Raw genomic sequence first — 16039 nt, 5'->3', positions numbered from 1 at the left:
CCAGTGGTTGGGAACAGCTGGTAGTCCCTGCTTCATGCAATTTAGGGGAGGTGGTAAGGAAACAACTGTATTACAGATGGTGGTGGGCAGAGGGCCTGTCTTTCATTTTGTATGGCATCCCTGAGCCAGGAACAAAGCAATGAGTGGTCAGTCAGGTATGTCTGTAGTCCCACTAGGACATGCTACTTACTCTGAATCAGTGGTTCCAAGGTGAACCCCATCCTGTAGAAGCCAGGAGTGGGGTAGAGGAACCCTATGAAGCAGCAGCATTGTACTTGCACTCCTGAGGAGGAGTGCCTTCCAAAGCCAATGTCCTTTCATAGTTACGAGCGACTTTCACAGACCCTTCAACATACATCTTTCCCAATCATCCTGTAACCCAGGCCAGGTGAAGGACGCCTCCTGGCATCCCACAGCCTGTGTTCCCACCATCCTCTCCAGGTGTCAAAGCATCCATCACACAGGGTTGCCATAAATTGGGTCAGGTTAATCTTTGCATTCCCTTTACCAGCTGGGAGCAGATTGGAACGGTTCACAAGTGTTGGAGAGAAAAAGAGACAGGAGAGAGGGAACACCCCAGTGAGCGAGAGAGTGCAAGATCCCTTTGCACTCCCCCACCCTCCGCCAGACACCAGGTCGGGATCCAGGGCAGGGCCAGCTTTACTGGTTTGGGGTGGGGGTTGGGAAGGGACCTGCAGAATCATCTTCTACAACCTCCAGGGCAACTGAAAGTCCTCGGGTTCCAGCGGACTGCAGTGGGTCGCCTCCACGTTTTTGAGGTGCTTGCGCGCCAGGAATAGCGCGAGCTGCCGCCGCCGCCGCGGGCTCAGGCCCTGGCCCACTAGCCAGGGGAAGGCTAGCCCATGCGACCCCCAGGTCTCCTCGTCCTCCTGCTGGTCCTCGCAGCGCGTGAGGTAGGAGCGCAGCAGGGATAGGCACCATTCGTCGTCCACGCGGTAGCGCGCATAGAAGGCGGCCTCTTGCGCCAGGCTGCCGGCGCGCAGCCAGCGGGTCACGATAGCTAGGCCCTCGCGCGCCATCACAGCGGGGTAGCGGTGCTGCAGCAGGCGCAGGAGCAGCTCGTTGCCGCGGTTGCCCTCCACGACGCCCGACGGCAGGGGGCGCAGGTGGCCCGCGGTGCTAACCACGTCGTCCTGTGTGCGCCGGAGCAGCAGCACCGGCCCAGGGTAGCGACACAGCTGCTCGGCCACGTTGAGATTGAAGTGCTCACGCACCGTGCGCACCACCAGCCCTTTCCAGCTGTGGGGCATGACCTTCAGTGCCAGCGGCACGAGATCGTCGAAGGTGGCATCAAGCACAAGCGCGCCCAGCTCCGGGTACGTCATGGTGGCCCACGTGGCCGTGAAGCCACCAATAGACCAGCCATAGACCACCACGTGTGCGGGCGGGAAGTGCAGGCGGTGCAGCGCGTACTTGACCACCACGTCCATGGCATTGGCATCATGCTGAGGGAACGGCGCGCCCGTGCTGCCCCCGAAGCCCGGGTGGTTCCAGCCCAGCACCGAGTAGCCGGCCTCCAGTGGCGCCGATAGACAGCCCATCTCGTAGAAGCCGGCGTTGCCCTCGCAGCAGATGACCAAGCGCAGGCCGCGGCCGTGGCTTCCCGGGTGCTGGCGGCGGTCCATGAACATGGTGTCGATCTCGTTGCCGTCACAGGCCACCAGCTTGGCGCGCCGGCCGCGGTAGCGCTCCACTAGGCGCTCCTGGCCTTGCTGCAGCAGCGGCAGCAGCGCACGCGTCATCAGGAACATGGAGCCGGGGTACACAAGCCAACGGCCCAGCGAGTGGGCCAGCGCGTAGCTGGCGAGCTGGCTGGGCAGCTCGCGGATCTGCTGCAGGAGGCACTGCGCCTGGCTGCGCGCCGCGCGCGGCAGCCGAACCGGCGAGTCCTCGCCCAGCGCTGCGCCCCGCAGTAGCCACACTCCCGCAGCGGCCGCCGCGCACGTCAGCGCGCGGTGACTGCTGCCGCTCCCGGCGGCGGCGCGCACGTCATCCCAGCGGAAGTCCACCGGCCAGCCTCGGAAGTTGTAGGTGTAGTTGGCTGTCAGGTAGATCTTGAACACGTGCACCAGCGCTTTCACGAAGCAGACCACGCACATGGACACGAGGCCTTGAGTGCTGACCGAGCCCTAAGACCCAGTCGCCGGCCCGGGGTCGCGGTGGCGGTGGGAGGCCCAGGCCCGGCCCAGCGGGCGGCGGCAGGGGTGGGCGCGCCCTAGGCCGCCTCAGGCCGTCTCTTTGGGGCTTGGGCCCCGTGGCTTTTGTGACCTGGGCCCGTCGGGGCCCAGGGAAGTCGGCCTCTGCCTGGCTCGGACCAGCTTTGTGAGTCACCGTTGCCTGGGGAGAGACCCGTGATGGGTGCACAAAGGGTTCGAAGGCGTGGTGGACCGAGTTCTGCCCCGCCCCCCGGGACACAGCCTCAGAACCTCGGCGCAGCCACACCCTCAACAGGCCTTTTCTGACCCGAATCTCGAGATTTCATTAGCCTCTCACCTAAGGGCAAGCCCACCTCCACCCAAGCCTGAGCAGCGCCCCGCCTCCTCCTCCCTGAACTATAGGTGGACACACAGGTCGGAAATCGATAGTGCTGACCTCTTCCTGGGTCTCACTGAGAAAAATGCAGGGCCGCCCACCACCTTGAACCAGCTTGCGGTGGGAACCACCCGCCCTCCTTCCCCCAAGTACCCACCCTGGTGGGAGAGGGACCAGAGGCAGGAGGAAGCAGCCCTGGGGATCAGGCTGTGAGTCTGAAAAGGCTGCATGGGCCCCGGCTCCCCCACAAGCAGGGTGAGGGAGAGGGGAGTGGGTTGGGGGAGCAGTTCTCTGCCCAGCACTCCAGGGGCAGGGGCAAAGCTCATGAAGTCCCTGGGGCAACAGTGGAGGCTGGCTGCTGGGGCTCTTTGCTCACTGCCTGTACCCCGGCCCTCCGCACCTTCTTTCCCAGGAAGGGGTGAGTCCAGGCTGGAAACCCCCGCCTGTTCTGCATCCTCTTTCCACTGGTGCCTGCAGAGGCAATGACCTTCTCCAGGTGGGTCCTTCCTGGCCAGTGTTCCTCATTTTGAGCCCCCGGTTGAGCCCTCCTCCCCCAGAAACCACCCCACAAGCTGTCCCTTCCTCTTTTCTGGAGGGCTTTATTGGGTTCTCCTTTCTGTCCTGCACCAGTGAGAGCTGGCCCACCTGATGAGGGTGAGACAGAGTCCCGGTGGGCAGGGAGGCAGGGAAGAGCCAGGCTCCAGGGGTGCCTTCAACAGTTGCATGGATCTAAAACCCAGCCCACTCCTTGGAACCCAGGAGGCCCAGAGCCCAGCCCTCTGGGGAGGGGCTCCAGGCCCAAGTTCGCTCTGCTTTAATGCTCTGTGCAGCTGAGTTGGAGGCATTGCTGGCCCAGTCAGCCCCCACCTGGCTTGGGAAGCAGAGCTGAGGATTACTGCTGTCCTTTGGGGTTTGTGGGCAGGAGGGGTCGATGGGCAGTGAGTGAGCTGAGAGGGTTGAATGTCCATCCTCCACCCCCATTGCCAGGTAAAATACAGAAAACCCAGTTAAAGTTCAATTTCAAGCAAACAACCGAAGCTTTCTGAGTATAAGTATGTCCCAAACATTGCATGGAACATACTCATATGAAAATGTTGCTTATCTGAAGTTCAACTCTAACTGGATATCCTGGTTTTTTGCTAAATCTGGAAACCCTACCCCCAGGACACCGCCCCCCAGGCTCTGAGGTCCAGATCTTCCTGATCATCCAGCTCCTATCCCACTCTGGGCTATTTCACTCATCAGTTAGGTCCTGAGACCCAAGAGCGTGGCCCAGGGTCTACTGTCCCCCTTGGCAAGGGCTCTGCTCCTATTCCTTCTGCCCTGTAACCACCTCGCCTCTCTCCTGCATCTTGGGTGGCAGCAGGGACAGTGGGGGAACCTGGGTCAGGTGATGGGCAGAGCGTCTGGGGGATGGGTGGTCCTGGCCGTCCTGAGCTGTCCACCCGGCCCTGAGGTCAGAGGTAGAGATGGGACCTTGAGGAGGATGTGGCATTTCCTCTCCTAAGAACCTCTTTCATAAACATATATCCTAGCATAGTGGGTGGGGGGAAAGTGCAGACTCAGAGGCTCCAGATTCATCTTGTGAGCCCTCAGGAGTGACCCCAGCAGCAGAGCAGAGGCCCTGTGTCGTCCTCAGTCCGAGTCCCAGCAGACACAGAGGATGCAGTGGGGTGTACTGCAGGATGGTCCTGCAAAGACAGGTTGGGTGCGGAGGAGCAGCAGCCTTCTGGGGGCAGCCTCCCATCTTGGTTGGAAATAGAGGCTTTCCTTTGGCCAGGCCCACCTGCCTGCCCTTGGCTCCCCCGGAGGAGCAGGAGGCTCAGAGTAGAGGGAGCAGCCAGAGACTAGATTCTAGGGGGCAGAGGTCAGTAGGCTGGAGCTGCTGACCCCGCCCCCAGAGCCCTTAACCTGTGTCTGGCCTGAGCCCTGACCCCCAGCCCAGCCCCCAGCCCACGGGAGCCCAAATGCCCCAGAACCACCAGCTCTGTTGAGACAGGAAGGCACATGACAAGAAAGAAGCCCTCCTCCAGCTGTCTCCTCTCCAGGAGACCCCACTAGACTGGACCAGCTGTAGCCGCAGTGACCTCTTGTGTCCCGATTGCTCAGGGAAGGTGGAGTTGTGAACCCAGAAGTGTCCACCCAGCAGTGGCCCAGAGGCCACCCAGCAGTGTCCACCAGGCGACATCTGAGCATGCACTCTCCCCCACCCCCTCAGCCTAGGTCGGCTGGGCTCTGTGACCTCTGGCCTCCGCCCTGCAGGGCTCCCGCCCTCCCGCTGAGCAGGGCTCCCTCCTGGCCAGTTCTGCTCAGCTTCCCCAGAGGCCCTGATATAGGCTGCCAACCTCAGGGAAGGAAGGAAGGAGAGATAGAAAACCAGTCCCAGAGGCTGGAGTGGCGGGGGTGGAATCAGAACCCTCACAGGGGCGTCCAGGCTCTGAGGCAGCACTGTCCTTGGGAAAGCTGCCGCTGCCCCGCGGGAGGGGAGCTGAGTCTGCACAAACGCCTCTGCTCAGGAAATGGGGTGCAGGGAAGGTGGGGGGTGGCTGGGAGCCTGAGGCCAGGAGGGGACGCTTCCTGGCGGATGCGGGGTCAGAGGAGGGCGGAAATGGCCAAGACAGCTGCTGAACATCTGGAGTCACAGAGTTACCGGCGCCCTCACGGATGGCGGTGTTTGTGGGGAGCCATGCACGCCCACACCCTCTCCTGCCTTCCTGCAGGTCAGTCTCAGCCTCCCCTCCCACTGCCCCCCTGTCAGGGTAAAGAAGCCACCCCTGGGGGCTGCATTGTGCACAGGCCACACATAGCCCGGCTCCCGAGATGGTCCCCAGGGTCCCCTGCACAACTGGGAACATCACCTCACACTCCAGGTACAGTGTCACTGCTGGCTGGGAGCCCCTGGAGGTGGGCTCATCCTCCCCAATGCTGCAGCCCCCGCACAGGCTTTGATGTAAGGTGTCAGCTACATGATATTATTCACAGTGTCACATGGGCTCCCTGCCATGAGTCATGCAGGGCACAGGAAAGGTAACAGTCCTTACCAGTCTCCTCTCTGGTACCCAGAGACCATAACCTTCTCTTCTTGCCCACATCATGTCCACCCACAGGCCCGGCTAGTGGGGTATTTTATCATGTGCACGTTGCTGGGCAGTGGCCTTTCTCATGAGCATCACTGCATGCCTGCAGATGCCAGCCGCCACTCCTCCCCCCGTGAGACACTAATGCCCCAGTGCCCCCTCTGCTGGTAGGGACCCAGGTTTCCAGATCTTTCCCTTCAGCCATGGCTGCCAGCAGCACCCTTGCCCAAGGACCCTGCCTCTCAGGGCTTCTTCACCACACCAGAGTCCTAAGAGTGTGCCTCGGGGCCGGGGGGTGGGGGGGTTGCCAGATTGCTTTTCCAAAAGCTTGTGCTGGCCTGAGTCATGTAGGGAGCTCCCCAGCATGGCCAGGAGTGTGGTGGTTCAGTATTTGCTGGTCTGTGTATCTATAAGTTTAATGAATGCTGACCGATACTGACCAGCTGACCAGGCACCAGGAGCCATTCCATCAGTCAGGCAATCCAGCCCTGCTTTTTGCCTGCTGCCCCTGGGAGGCCCCTCACCTGTGGGACCCCCAGACTGGCCAGCCTCTCTCATGGTGGCCAGATGGAAACCATGGCCTGGATCTCAGCCAGCCGTGGCTCTGGAAAGGGGAGATTATGCAGGTTGGGGGTGATGGAAAGGATGGGGTACACTTGGCCTGGGAGGCAGGTTTTGGGGGTTGGGGTGGTACGTTTTCAGCATGGGTCCCTGAAAACCAGTGGTGGTGGCGGGAAAGGGGACCAGAGTGGAGGGCCTGAGATGGCTCCTCATCCACCTGCCCCAGCCGCCTCCTCAGCTGGAGCCCTGGTCCCCATGCATAGAGTCTCTCCTGGGGACTCAGACTCTGTGGCAGGGCGGGCCCAGGTCCCCAGAGGGCACGGAAGTTGCTTCTGCTTCCTGGTTCCTCCACACAGAACTATCAACATTTTTCTCCTGGTGGTGAGACAGAATGGGGGCGGTGTCTCCAAAGGGGTGGCCCAGGCAGAGGTCCTTGAGAACTGGAGGGAGCTGGAGTCCCCACCCCAGCACTGGTCACCTCTTCCAGCTGCCCCAGGGGTGTGGCAGTTCCTCTTTGGAAACTGTTACTGGGAAGCCCCCATTCCACCCCCAGCAGCATCCTGGGTCTCGGCAGTCACCCCAAGAGTAAAGAAGCTGGAAGGGTGGTAGGAGGGGTGGGGTCTCAGGAGCTGAGCCCTCAGCTCTCCTCTGGAGAGCAGGAGGCAGCCTGGGCGTGGAGAGGGTAGGGGAAGCCGTCCTTAGGCCTAAGGGTGGCCTTAGGCCATCCTTCCTGGGGTGTGGGTCTCCCACCTGCCTGAGTGGGTGGGCTGAAGCCGATTTCTGCTTAGGCCAGGTTGTCAGGGTTCGGGGCTCACTAGTGGAGCTCTTTCATGAGCGCTCCACTACACCCCAGATGGAGGAGGAGGGGAAGAGTCTGGAGACTGGGGGTGGGGCACAAATCCAGTCCAGAGTAGGCAGGACCCTGCAAGGCCCCCGAGGACCCTGGATGGGGTCTCCACAAGGGTCTGCTCAGCCTGTCGGCACAGGGCAGGGGGAGGGGGCTGTTCTTGGGCTGCACTGCTGGGAGCGGCTGGAGCGGATCTAGGTTACAGCCCTCGCGGCTCCTTCTAAGTCTCTTGTGCAGATTAAAAATGGCAACTGTCCTGGAGCTGACCCCAGGGGACCCTGGAAGTTTCCTCCCCCACTTGCGCACAGGCACTCTCTGTTCTCAAAGTCTGCTGCTCCCGGCTCTGGCTCCCCCACCCTTCTCACTTCTCGGGTCCCTGGGGAGCTGGCTCGAGGTCAAGCCCACCGCAGCCCAGCCAGCCCACCTCCGTGGAGGGTGGGGGCAGGGCTGCTCCAGGGCCTAGACAGGCAGGCCCTTCTTCCCTCTGTCCCCTCCCCTCCCAGCTGCCCCCGCTTCAGACAGGAAAGTGGGGCGAGAAGGGAGGGGTGACGGGGGAGAAAGGAAAGGCTGTCCGCAGCATCCCCTCAGCTCAGCCAGGGCCCTGAGGAGTCCAGGAGGGGTGCCCCCCACTTTGGTTCCTGAGGTTTCTCTAGGGGGGCTGCACTCCAGGGTGAGCCCACTTGGGCCCCACACACAACATACACCACCAGGGCATCTCCACCCCAGGCATCCAGGCCCCAGGACAGGATCCGGGGCCAGGAGAGTGTCTGGGCCTTTACCCGGAGCCCACCCAGGAAGGCAGTGGAGTGGGGAGTACACAGAAGCAGAGGGGCCCCTTATTCCCCCTTCCTGTCCCCCCCTCACACCGCCTGTCCTGGGGATATAACCGCAGGGCTGCCCACCCAGGGCTTTGAAGCTGCCCGAGAAGGACTCGGCTGCCGGGGCTCCTGCGCCCGGCCCGCCCCTCTGGCTGGGCTGCGTGGGAGCCGGGAGTGACCACAGGGCCGCCAGCGGCCTTTGAAGTGCTGGGGCGAGGCTGCAGGAAGTGGGCGTTAGCCCACCCAGGCCCTGGACCCACCCCACCCGAGGGGACTGGAGCCCCTGCCTATGGGGCCCATGCACTAGCCACCTGGGCTGCCAAGATGTACGCTGGTGACTTGGGGAGTTGGGGGCCAAGGAAGGGAGGGGCTGCCAGGCTGCCACCTCCCCAGCCTCTGGCGCCCAGCCCCCATTTTGCCCAGGCTCCCTGGGGGAAGTGATGGGGCCAGGATTGGTCCTGCTCCCTGAGCTAAAAATAGCGGGGCTCAGGCTGGGTGGAAACCCCCCTGGCGGGGGAGGAAGGAGCAGGGCCACAGGGCTGGGGCCTCAGGGAGTGAGACTGGGCAGGAAATGCCCGGGCACCCTCCATGGCAAAGCCCCCTGGAAAGTCCGAGGCAGTGCCTGGGACCCGTTGGAGCTGGAGTCTCTCAAATCCCTTGGGCTGTGATGACCACTGCCTGGGCCTGGCCTGGTGTCCTGCCTTGGATTCCAGGAGGCCCAGAGGAAGCTAGTTCTTCCTCCTCAGTCACCTCCTGTGCGCCTGGCGATGAACTGAATCACTGGCCTCCAATCCCCCCTCACTTTCTCAACAGGGACTATTCCCCAAGGGTCTGCTGCGAAGTGGCTGGGGACAGGGCCGTCTACCTCTGCCCCCAGGGTGCTGGCTGGGGAGAAGTAAGGGCTTAGCGTGAAGAAGGGCTTTTCAGCAGGGAACACCCAGTGGTCGCCCACCTGGAGTGGGAAGGGCAGGAGAGTGGGCAGGCGCTGAGACCAGGAAAGTGGTGAGTTCACTGTGAGTTAGACTGTGGTGCGGGGGCCTGGCCTTGGGAGGGGCTTAGGGCCGAAGGGAACTTGGCATCTTGGAGGAATAAAAGTGAGACCAGTGTGGCAGGAACCCAGGAGCAGGGGCAGAAAAGAGGAGAGGAAAGAGGAGGGGGCGGAGCTCATGGAGATCATGTAGGGTGTGGTTGACTGGGGAGAGGGGTTTGAGAGGAAGCCACTACTCAGAAGCCAGTGAGATTCAGCAGGAATGTTCCAGACTCAGGTTTGCATTTCTGAGCGGTCACTGCTTTGTGGAGGAGGCCTGGAGGCAGGCTTGGGGCTCGAGCTGGAGGAAGGTTCCAGAAGGCAGGGAGGCCAGCAAGGAGGGTGGGGAGTAGGCAGGGCACAGTGGCCTGGGAGGAATGCAGGCGGACCAGGTGTGTCCAGGGTCTGCTGGTGGATTCTCTGGTAGAGAGCAGCCGCTTAGGTGAAAGCAAGGATAGAGAGAAGCCAGGAGAGGATGGGGATGCTAACACTTGCGGTATTTTTGAGAGAAAATATGAAATCTAAATAGGATAAGACAGAAGCCAAAGAGGGGGGAGGCTGAGTATTTGGGAGAAAGGAGGATTGCTTCTGGTGAGATGTCACAGCTGTGGGCAGTGTGGGTGTGGCCATATTGGGAGCCAGTAGGAAGGGTCGCTTCAGGATGGGTGTGCATTTGCCTGACAGCCGGTTCCAAGGTGTGACTCTGGCATGGGGGACTGGAGGTCTTGGAGGTGAGGAGGAGGAGACATTCAAAGAGGGACACTGCATCTCCAAGGAGGGTGAAGGAAGCTATTCTAAGCATCACCATTAGAAACACCACCTCCATCAGCACCAGCAGTCTGTCACTCTCCCCAACTGGTCACCTCCATCCCCATCATCCCCTTCACCACCTTCAATGCCATCATCACTTCCCATCAGCATCACCAAACCCACCATCCCAGGCACCACCATTACTGCTTCATTCACTCACATGGTGGACAAATACCCGTGGCAAATACAGCCTTGGCACAGAGTTGCCCTGGGCTCTGGTCATGGCAGTGAGCAACACAGGTGACATCTCTCCCCCTAGGGAGCTCACAGCCTGGTGGGGTAGAGCTAACACAGACACATACAAAGAGTTAGAAAACCAGCATCAGAAGGATCCCACAGTCCCACTCCTGGGCACTTACCCTAAAGCAATGCAACGTGCTCACACTTAGGGCTGTCTTTAGATTCATAGCAGCATCAGTCACATGCCCCACACTGGAAAACCCCAAATGTCTGTCGGCTGGTGAATGGAAAGAAGAGTGGATGGCTGATGCAGAGAACGAGAAAGGAGCCGGGTCTGGAAGACCCCTTCCTGCGTGGCTTTGTTTATGTGAAATCCCAGGAAAGACAAAACTACAGTGACAGCAGATCAGTGGCGGGCAGGGCCGGCGGGGGCAGAGTGAGCACCAAGGGGCTGAGGTGTTGCGGGTGATGCGAATGTTCTATATTGTAATAGTGCGGGCGGTTGCATGAGGATAGGTTTGTCAAAACTCATCAAACTGTACATTTCATATGGGGGAATATCACTGTATGTAAATTATACTCCAATAAAGCCTAATTTTTTACGAAGAGGTAAAGACTGTGAGTTGAATCAGAATCAAGGGAACCTAAGGCAGGTGATAAGGAAGGCGCCAAGGACGGGGACTGAGCTTGGCGTAAGAGGTAAGAGCTGCTTTTGGCCTTGGCTCCTTAGAGGGGTCATTCCTCTTGGGTCCTGAGCAAAGTCCCGTTGGTGATTTTAATTCAGTGGAGCAGAAGCAGGTCCAAACTCAAACTGTGTGTTGAGGAGACTCCTTTTCATAGACTGTTTTACCTGCTTCCCACCCAAGGAACCGGCTGGCAGCTGTGTCAGGGAATGGCCAGCCGGCACTTATGTTGGACTCACCCTAGCCAGCCTGGATGTGGTGACTTCCTAGGACCCTCAGCTCCCAGACCAGTGGACTGCCAGCCACAGGCCGATGGTGCCAGTTTGGGGGCCATGCTCTGCTGCTTTGCTGTAGGAGGGGGAGGGGTGCAGGAGCAAGGGGTCTCTGCAGCCTTCACCCCAGCTCAACTGTCTATGAGCTTCTTGTCCTGGAATGGGAGGGCTGGGCCAGCGTGAAATCTGGCCTCTAGGGCAGTGGGCCCCAGATTCATCTGGAGGAGTCGGTTCCTCCATGGGGGTGGGCTCCCCACGGTGCAAGTAACAGTGCCCCCCAGGCCTGCTCCTCTCTCCTGTGCTCTGTGGGGCTCCCTGAGAAGGGGCCCTGGGCCTGGAGCCACCGGGGATGGGGGTGGGGGCAGGTCCACATCCTGCCTGGCCCAGAGGGCCCCGGGCGGGGGATCAGAGACAAGGGTGTTTCATTGCTACTGGGTCTGCTGTCTTCACTTATGAAGCAACTTGGACTTGCCATCAGGGCGCTGGCCCATCTTGGAACTGGTGAGACCCAGGCCCCAGTGACCTTTTCCCCCCGTGGCCTTGACTGGGGCTGGGAACCTCCGGCCTGGCGTCCTGTGTCCTGCCAAGAGGATGTCCTGTCCTCCAGGCCGGCTCTCCGCCCTCCTCCATCCCTCCGGGGCCTCCAGGGGCAGCAGTGGGGGTGTGGGGGTGGAGGGGACTTGGAAGCCAGCCGGCTGCGCCCCCACTGGTGGGTCCTGAGCCCCGTCTGTCCTCCTGGCTCCCTCCTCCCCTGGACCCGGATGCAGGGGACAGAGGCCCCCAGTCCAGCACCTGGGGTTTTCCAGGACACACTCCAGTTCCCCCCGCGGGGTGGGGGGATGGCTGCTCCAGGGAACAAAGGCCTGGGGAGGAGAGGGGAAGTGGGGAGCAGGGCTAGGAAGAGGAGGCTCTGAGACCACAGCTCCGTGGGCTGCCGCCCCCTTCCCGCTCTCGGGTTTCCTGTCCTGAGCAGCACGAGGGCCAGAGTGTGGGGGAAGAGGGTGCAAGTCTGCTCATGGCTCCAGTCACAGGCCCGCTCCCCATCCTGGGGGAGGATGAGGTGGAGTGGGGCCTCTTGGGTGGGAAGGTGCCAAGAGGCCCCTGGAGCTCAGGCCCAGCCAGCTTCAGGGAAAGTGGCTGGTACATGAGGGCTGAGCACCCCTCCTGCAGGGCCCACCCCCATCAGTCTAGAATGTGGCTTGCAGGTCCTCCTGCACCCCAGCATCTGTTCCGTGTCTGCCCGTGTTGTGCCCATGTGTGTGTGTGTCTGCCTGTGTGTGTATCTGCACATGTGTATATCTGCATGTGTGTGTGCCCATGTGTATGTCTGTGTGTGTGTCTACCTGTGTGTGTATCTGCACGTGTGTCTCTTTTATGTGTGTCTGCATTTGTGTGTCTGCCTGTGTGCCCATGTGTGTGTGTCTGCCTATGTGTGTATCTGCACGTGTGTGTCTGCCCGTGTGTGTGTGCCTGTGTGTGTGTGCCCATTTGTGTGTGTGCCCGTGTGTGCTTCTGTACATGTGTGTCTGCCTGTGTGCCATGTGTGTGTGCGACCATGTGTGTGTGTCTGCCTGTGTGTGTCTGCCTGTGTGTGTGTGTCTGCCTGTGTGTTTGCCTGTGTGTGAGTCTGTCTGTGTCTGCCTGTGTGTGTGTCTGCCTGTGTGTAAAGTGTGCCTATGTGTGTGTATGTCTGCCTGTGTCTCTGCACTTGTATGTATCTGCCTGTGTGTCTACACATGTGTGTGTCTGCCTGTGCGTGTGTCGATCTGTGTGTGTTTCCAGGTGTCTGGGGAGGCTGAGATACCGTCTATTTGTCCCTCGAGTCTCTGTGCATCTGGTGTGTTTCTAAGGATGTCCCTGGGCTGTGGCATGTGTTTGCACTTGCACGTGTACGTGTGTGTTTGACTGTACCCCAGGCATATGTGTGAACCTTGGGATAGCCATGTGGCCTTCCTGTATGTCTATATTTCTGGGGCAGAGTGCTGTTTCTCCTCTAAGGTCAAGAATGACCAGGTCCCCCAGGAAGCCTGGATCCCAGAAAGGGTGGGGGCAGGAAGGTAGCTGTTGGGTCTTCTCTCCCACCCCCCAGGTTCTGTCCACCTTCAGCAGCTTAGGCGAGTTAAAAATAGCCCTGGGGCCTCTGGAAGCGGAAGGGGTAGAGGCACCCGCAGGGGGAGGGTGCAGGGAGGGAGGTACCCCAGGCCCCTGCCAGCACTCCAAGGCCAGCCAGCCTGGCTCCAGCAGGGTGGGCCCCACATCCGCCCTCCCCACCTGCGAGGCTTCGGGACCCCCAACCTGGGGCTTCTCGGGCCCTGCCCTTGAGAAAGGCTGAGGAGGCCTGGGACAGTCAGCCTGGCCAGCCTCAGTCCCCACAGGCAGGAAGGGCCCCCGGGACCTGTCCAGCACCTGCCAGGGCTGCTTTCTCTGCCCTCGTACCCTCTCCTGGCCCCCAGTTCCTTGGAGGCCCAGGTGGGAGGCCGGGGCAGGGAGGAATGAAGACCAACAGCCCCAGGGAAACATCTTCCACTCAGAGAGAGGTCAGTGAGGATTTGGGGGGTTTCATATAACTTTTTATTGATGTACCATATACATAACAAAAAGAGCACATACCTTGAGTAAATATTTAATGCATGTTGTCACCAGCACCTGGAGCAAGACAGGACTCGGCCAGCCCAGGAGGTACCCTTGGACCCACTTTGCAGAAACCATCTCTCTTTAATACTGTTGGCTCCACCTGTTCTGCCCATTTCTGAAGGTGTCTTGTTTCGGAAGTGAGGCTACAGTGGCTCTGGGAGTCACAGGTGGCCGGCCAGGGTCCCCTGTGTGACACCCTACATTTCGCTTATATACTCTGCCACTGGTGGGCAGTGGGTTGTCCAGTTTGGGGCTATTGAAAGAGGACGGCTTTGAACACTCTGGTAAATCTTTTTTGTGAACCTGAGCACGTATTTCCTTGGGCCCCCAGGACTAGAGTTGTGGTTTTGATGGCTGTGGTTCTGTCTGAGGGTCTGACAGGAGCCCTGTGGACACTCCCAGAAATGCTAGAATTTGCCCCTGATTTCAGGGGGTGTGCCCCCAGGGCTCCTGAGACTTGAGCCCTGGCTTAGGACCTCTCCATCTTAGGGTCTCTTGTCCTTGACTGGGCTGGACCTTAGGCTGGGGTCTCCTGGGCTGAAGTTGTCCTCCCCCCAGGAGGGCAGCGCCCGCGCACCCTCCACTTGGCCGGGCACGCCCAGAGGAGGCGCCCCATCCCGGAGGCCCACACCCACCCTTCCTTCCTCAGGAAAGCCTGTGGTCTGATAAGGCCTCCAGGCTCTGGTTTTCAAACCACCCCGGCACCAGGACCCCCAGGGGAGGAGAGAGCAGAGCTCCACACAGCCCACGATGGCTGGGGGCCGGGGAACCGGGCTGTCACATTCCAAGACAGCTCCTGAAACACAGACACCTGCGCAGCCACAGGGACAGACTCTGAGGGTCCTGGCCAGGTGTGGGGGCTGTGAGGCAGGGGTGGTCAGACTAGGTGGGATGCAAGCTCGTCCCGTTTCCTCCAGCAGCTCCAACCAGGCAGGGGCAGCCCCTTTTTCCAAAGCCCCAGGCCCCCTCCAGGCCACTCCTTGGGCTTTCCCCTACCCTTCCCCTATCCTGGGTGTGTGGGGCTGAAGGCCCAGAGGAGGAAAACCACCCCGCAGTTCTCACATCCCAACCCAGGCAAACCCAGCCACTTCCAGGGGCCTGTCCGCTCTGCCTGGGGTCCCAGTGGCATCCCTGGGTGATATTAGCCCAAATCTTGTCAGGAAGAAGATGCCCACAAGACACTCAAGACTGGAAACCGCGACAGAAAGCCAGGAGCCCACTCTCAGCGCCTAGCTGGCACTGGTGACAGTCAAACTCCTGTGATAACAGCGCCGACAAGGGAGGCCCCACCCGGGCGGCTCTGTGTCCCGCCATCTTGCTCAGTCCACTTAGCAATGTCAGGTGGGTTCCTGAGGTATGGACTGATTGCCCAGAGAATTAAGAGATTTACCCCAAATCACTCTGCGGGTACAGATTCTGGCCAGGCTGGCCCCTTAGGACCGAGGACATACAAGGGAATCAGACATGGCCATACCCTCAACAAGCACAGGGAGGGGGCGAAGGACAATCAGAAAGTGCAGGTGTTAGGGCCAAAGTGGGGCCCCGTCATGTGGATCCTCTTCCTGAGCAAGAGTGGGCAGTGGGGGGCAGGGCTGGAAGTGGGTCCTCAGGACAGCCGAGGGCCATCAGGTGGGTAGGAACAGAAGGGGCATTCCAGGCTGAGGGAACAGCAGGTGCAAAGGTGCAGCAGCCTGGGGGAGAAAAGCTGTCATGTCTGGGTACTGGTGAGTGCAGCTGGCGCTGGGCAAGACCAGAGAATGGACCCTGGTGTCCCATCCCTCAGCTGAGATGGGGAGAGAGTCCTGGGTGGGCTCTCAGAGTCTGAGATTGAGGCTGGTAGGAGAAGGGGGTCCCAGCCAGGGTGGTTCTCCAGGCACAGATGTGGGAACCCCACCACCACCAGGTGTCCTGAGGGTGCGGCTCTGCCCAGGCCCCTGCCCAAGTGACCTCTGAAACTCCAGTGAGCAGGAAAGAGGAGTGCCCTGCAGTCACCCTTCTGCCACTCGGCCTCCCCTGACGCCAGTGCAGATGTGTCAGGCACCCAAGCCAGCTTCTATCCTTCAAGGCCTCCCTGCCTCCATGGGGCACCTGCAGCCCTGGCCTCACTCCACAAACCCGCACGTCTGCCGTGTCCACCTCTGCTCTCGGCCTCCTGTCCAAAACAGGGACCCAACACTCGGCTGTCAGTCGGAGAAGCAGCAACCCCCGCACCCCACCCCACCCCCGCACATCTACCATGTCTGTTCCACCCAGGGCTCATCAGCTCTCATCCTAACCTCTCTGGATTCAGTCTGTATCCTCTTCAAAAGTCTGTGACAGCACCTGATAGCCCGTGGAAAACACCAGAAGCCCTCACCTGGTGGTTACCACGTGGCCCCAGGTGGCCTTGGAGGTTATCTCCCCAAAGGAGCACCTGGGCTCGGTCCAGCAAAGATTTCCCCTGCCTGACTCAATCCGCACTCTGTCCATCTCTGCAACTGCCTCTTCCACCCTCCCCACCCAGAGTGTGTTTCTATTCCATTTTTCTGTATTTATTTGTTTGTTTGGCTGTGTTAGGTCTTAGTTGTGGCACATGGG

The 16039-nt window shown here is 60.3% G+C and overlaps 1 protein-coding gene across 1 annotated transcript; it reads right to left on the bottom strand.

Annotated features, from left to right (window-relative positions):
• Positions 1-466: 466 nt before the first annotated feature.
• ABHD16B (abhydrolase domain containing 16B) lies at positions 467-2207 on the bottom strand. Its single transcript, XM_025263876.3, has one exon. It carries the CDS (start codon positions 2118-2120, stop codon positions 708-710), a length of 1413 nt encoding a protein of 470 aa, XP_025119661.3. The 5' UTR covers positions 2121-2207; the 3' UTR covers positions 467-707.
• Between the last annotated feature and the right edge of the window lie 13832 nt (positions 2208-16039).

Source organism: Bubalus bubalis, chromosome 14 (genome assembly GCF_019923935.1).
Source record: "Bubalus bubalis isolate 160015118507 breed Murrah chromosome 14, NDDB_SH_1, whole genome shotgun sequence".
Taxonomy (NCBI): Eukaryota; Metazoa; Chordata; class Mammalia; order Artiodactyla; family Bovidae; genus Bubalus; species Bubalus bubalis.
This window is presented reverse-complemented; position numbering and strand designations above follow the sequence as displayed.

Bases quoted from the DNA above. Each gene is read 5' to 3' on its own strand.
- ABHD16B (XM_025263876.3), bottom strand. From the start codon at position 2,120: ATGTGCGTGGTCTGCTTCGTGAAAGCGCTGGTGCACGTGTTCAAGATC.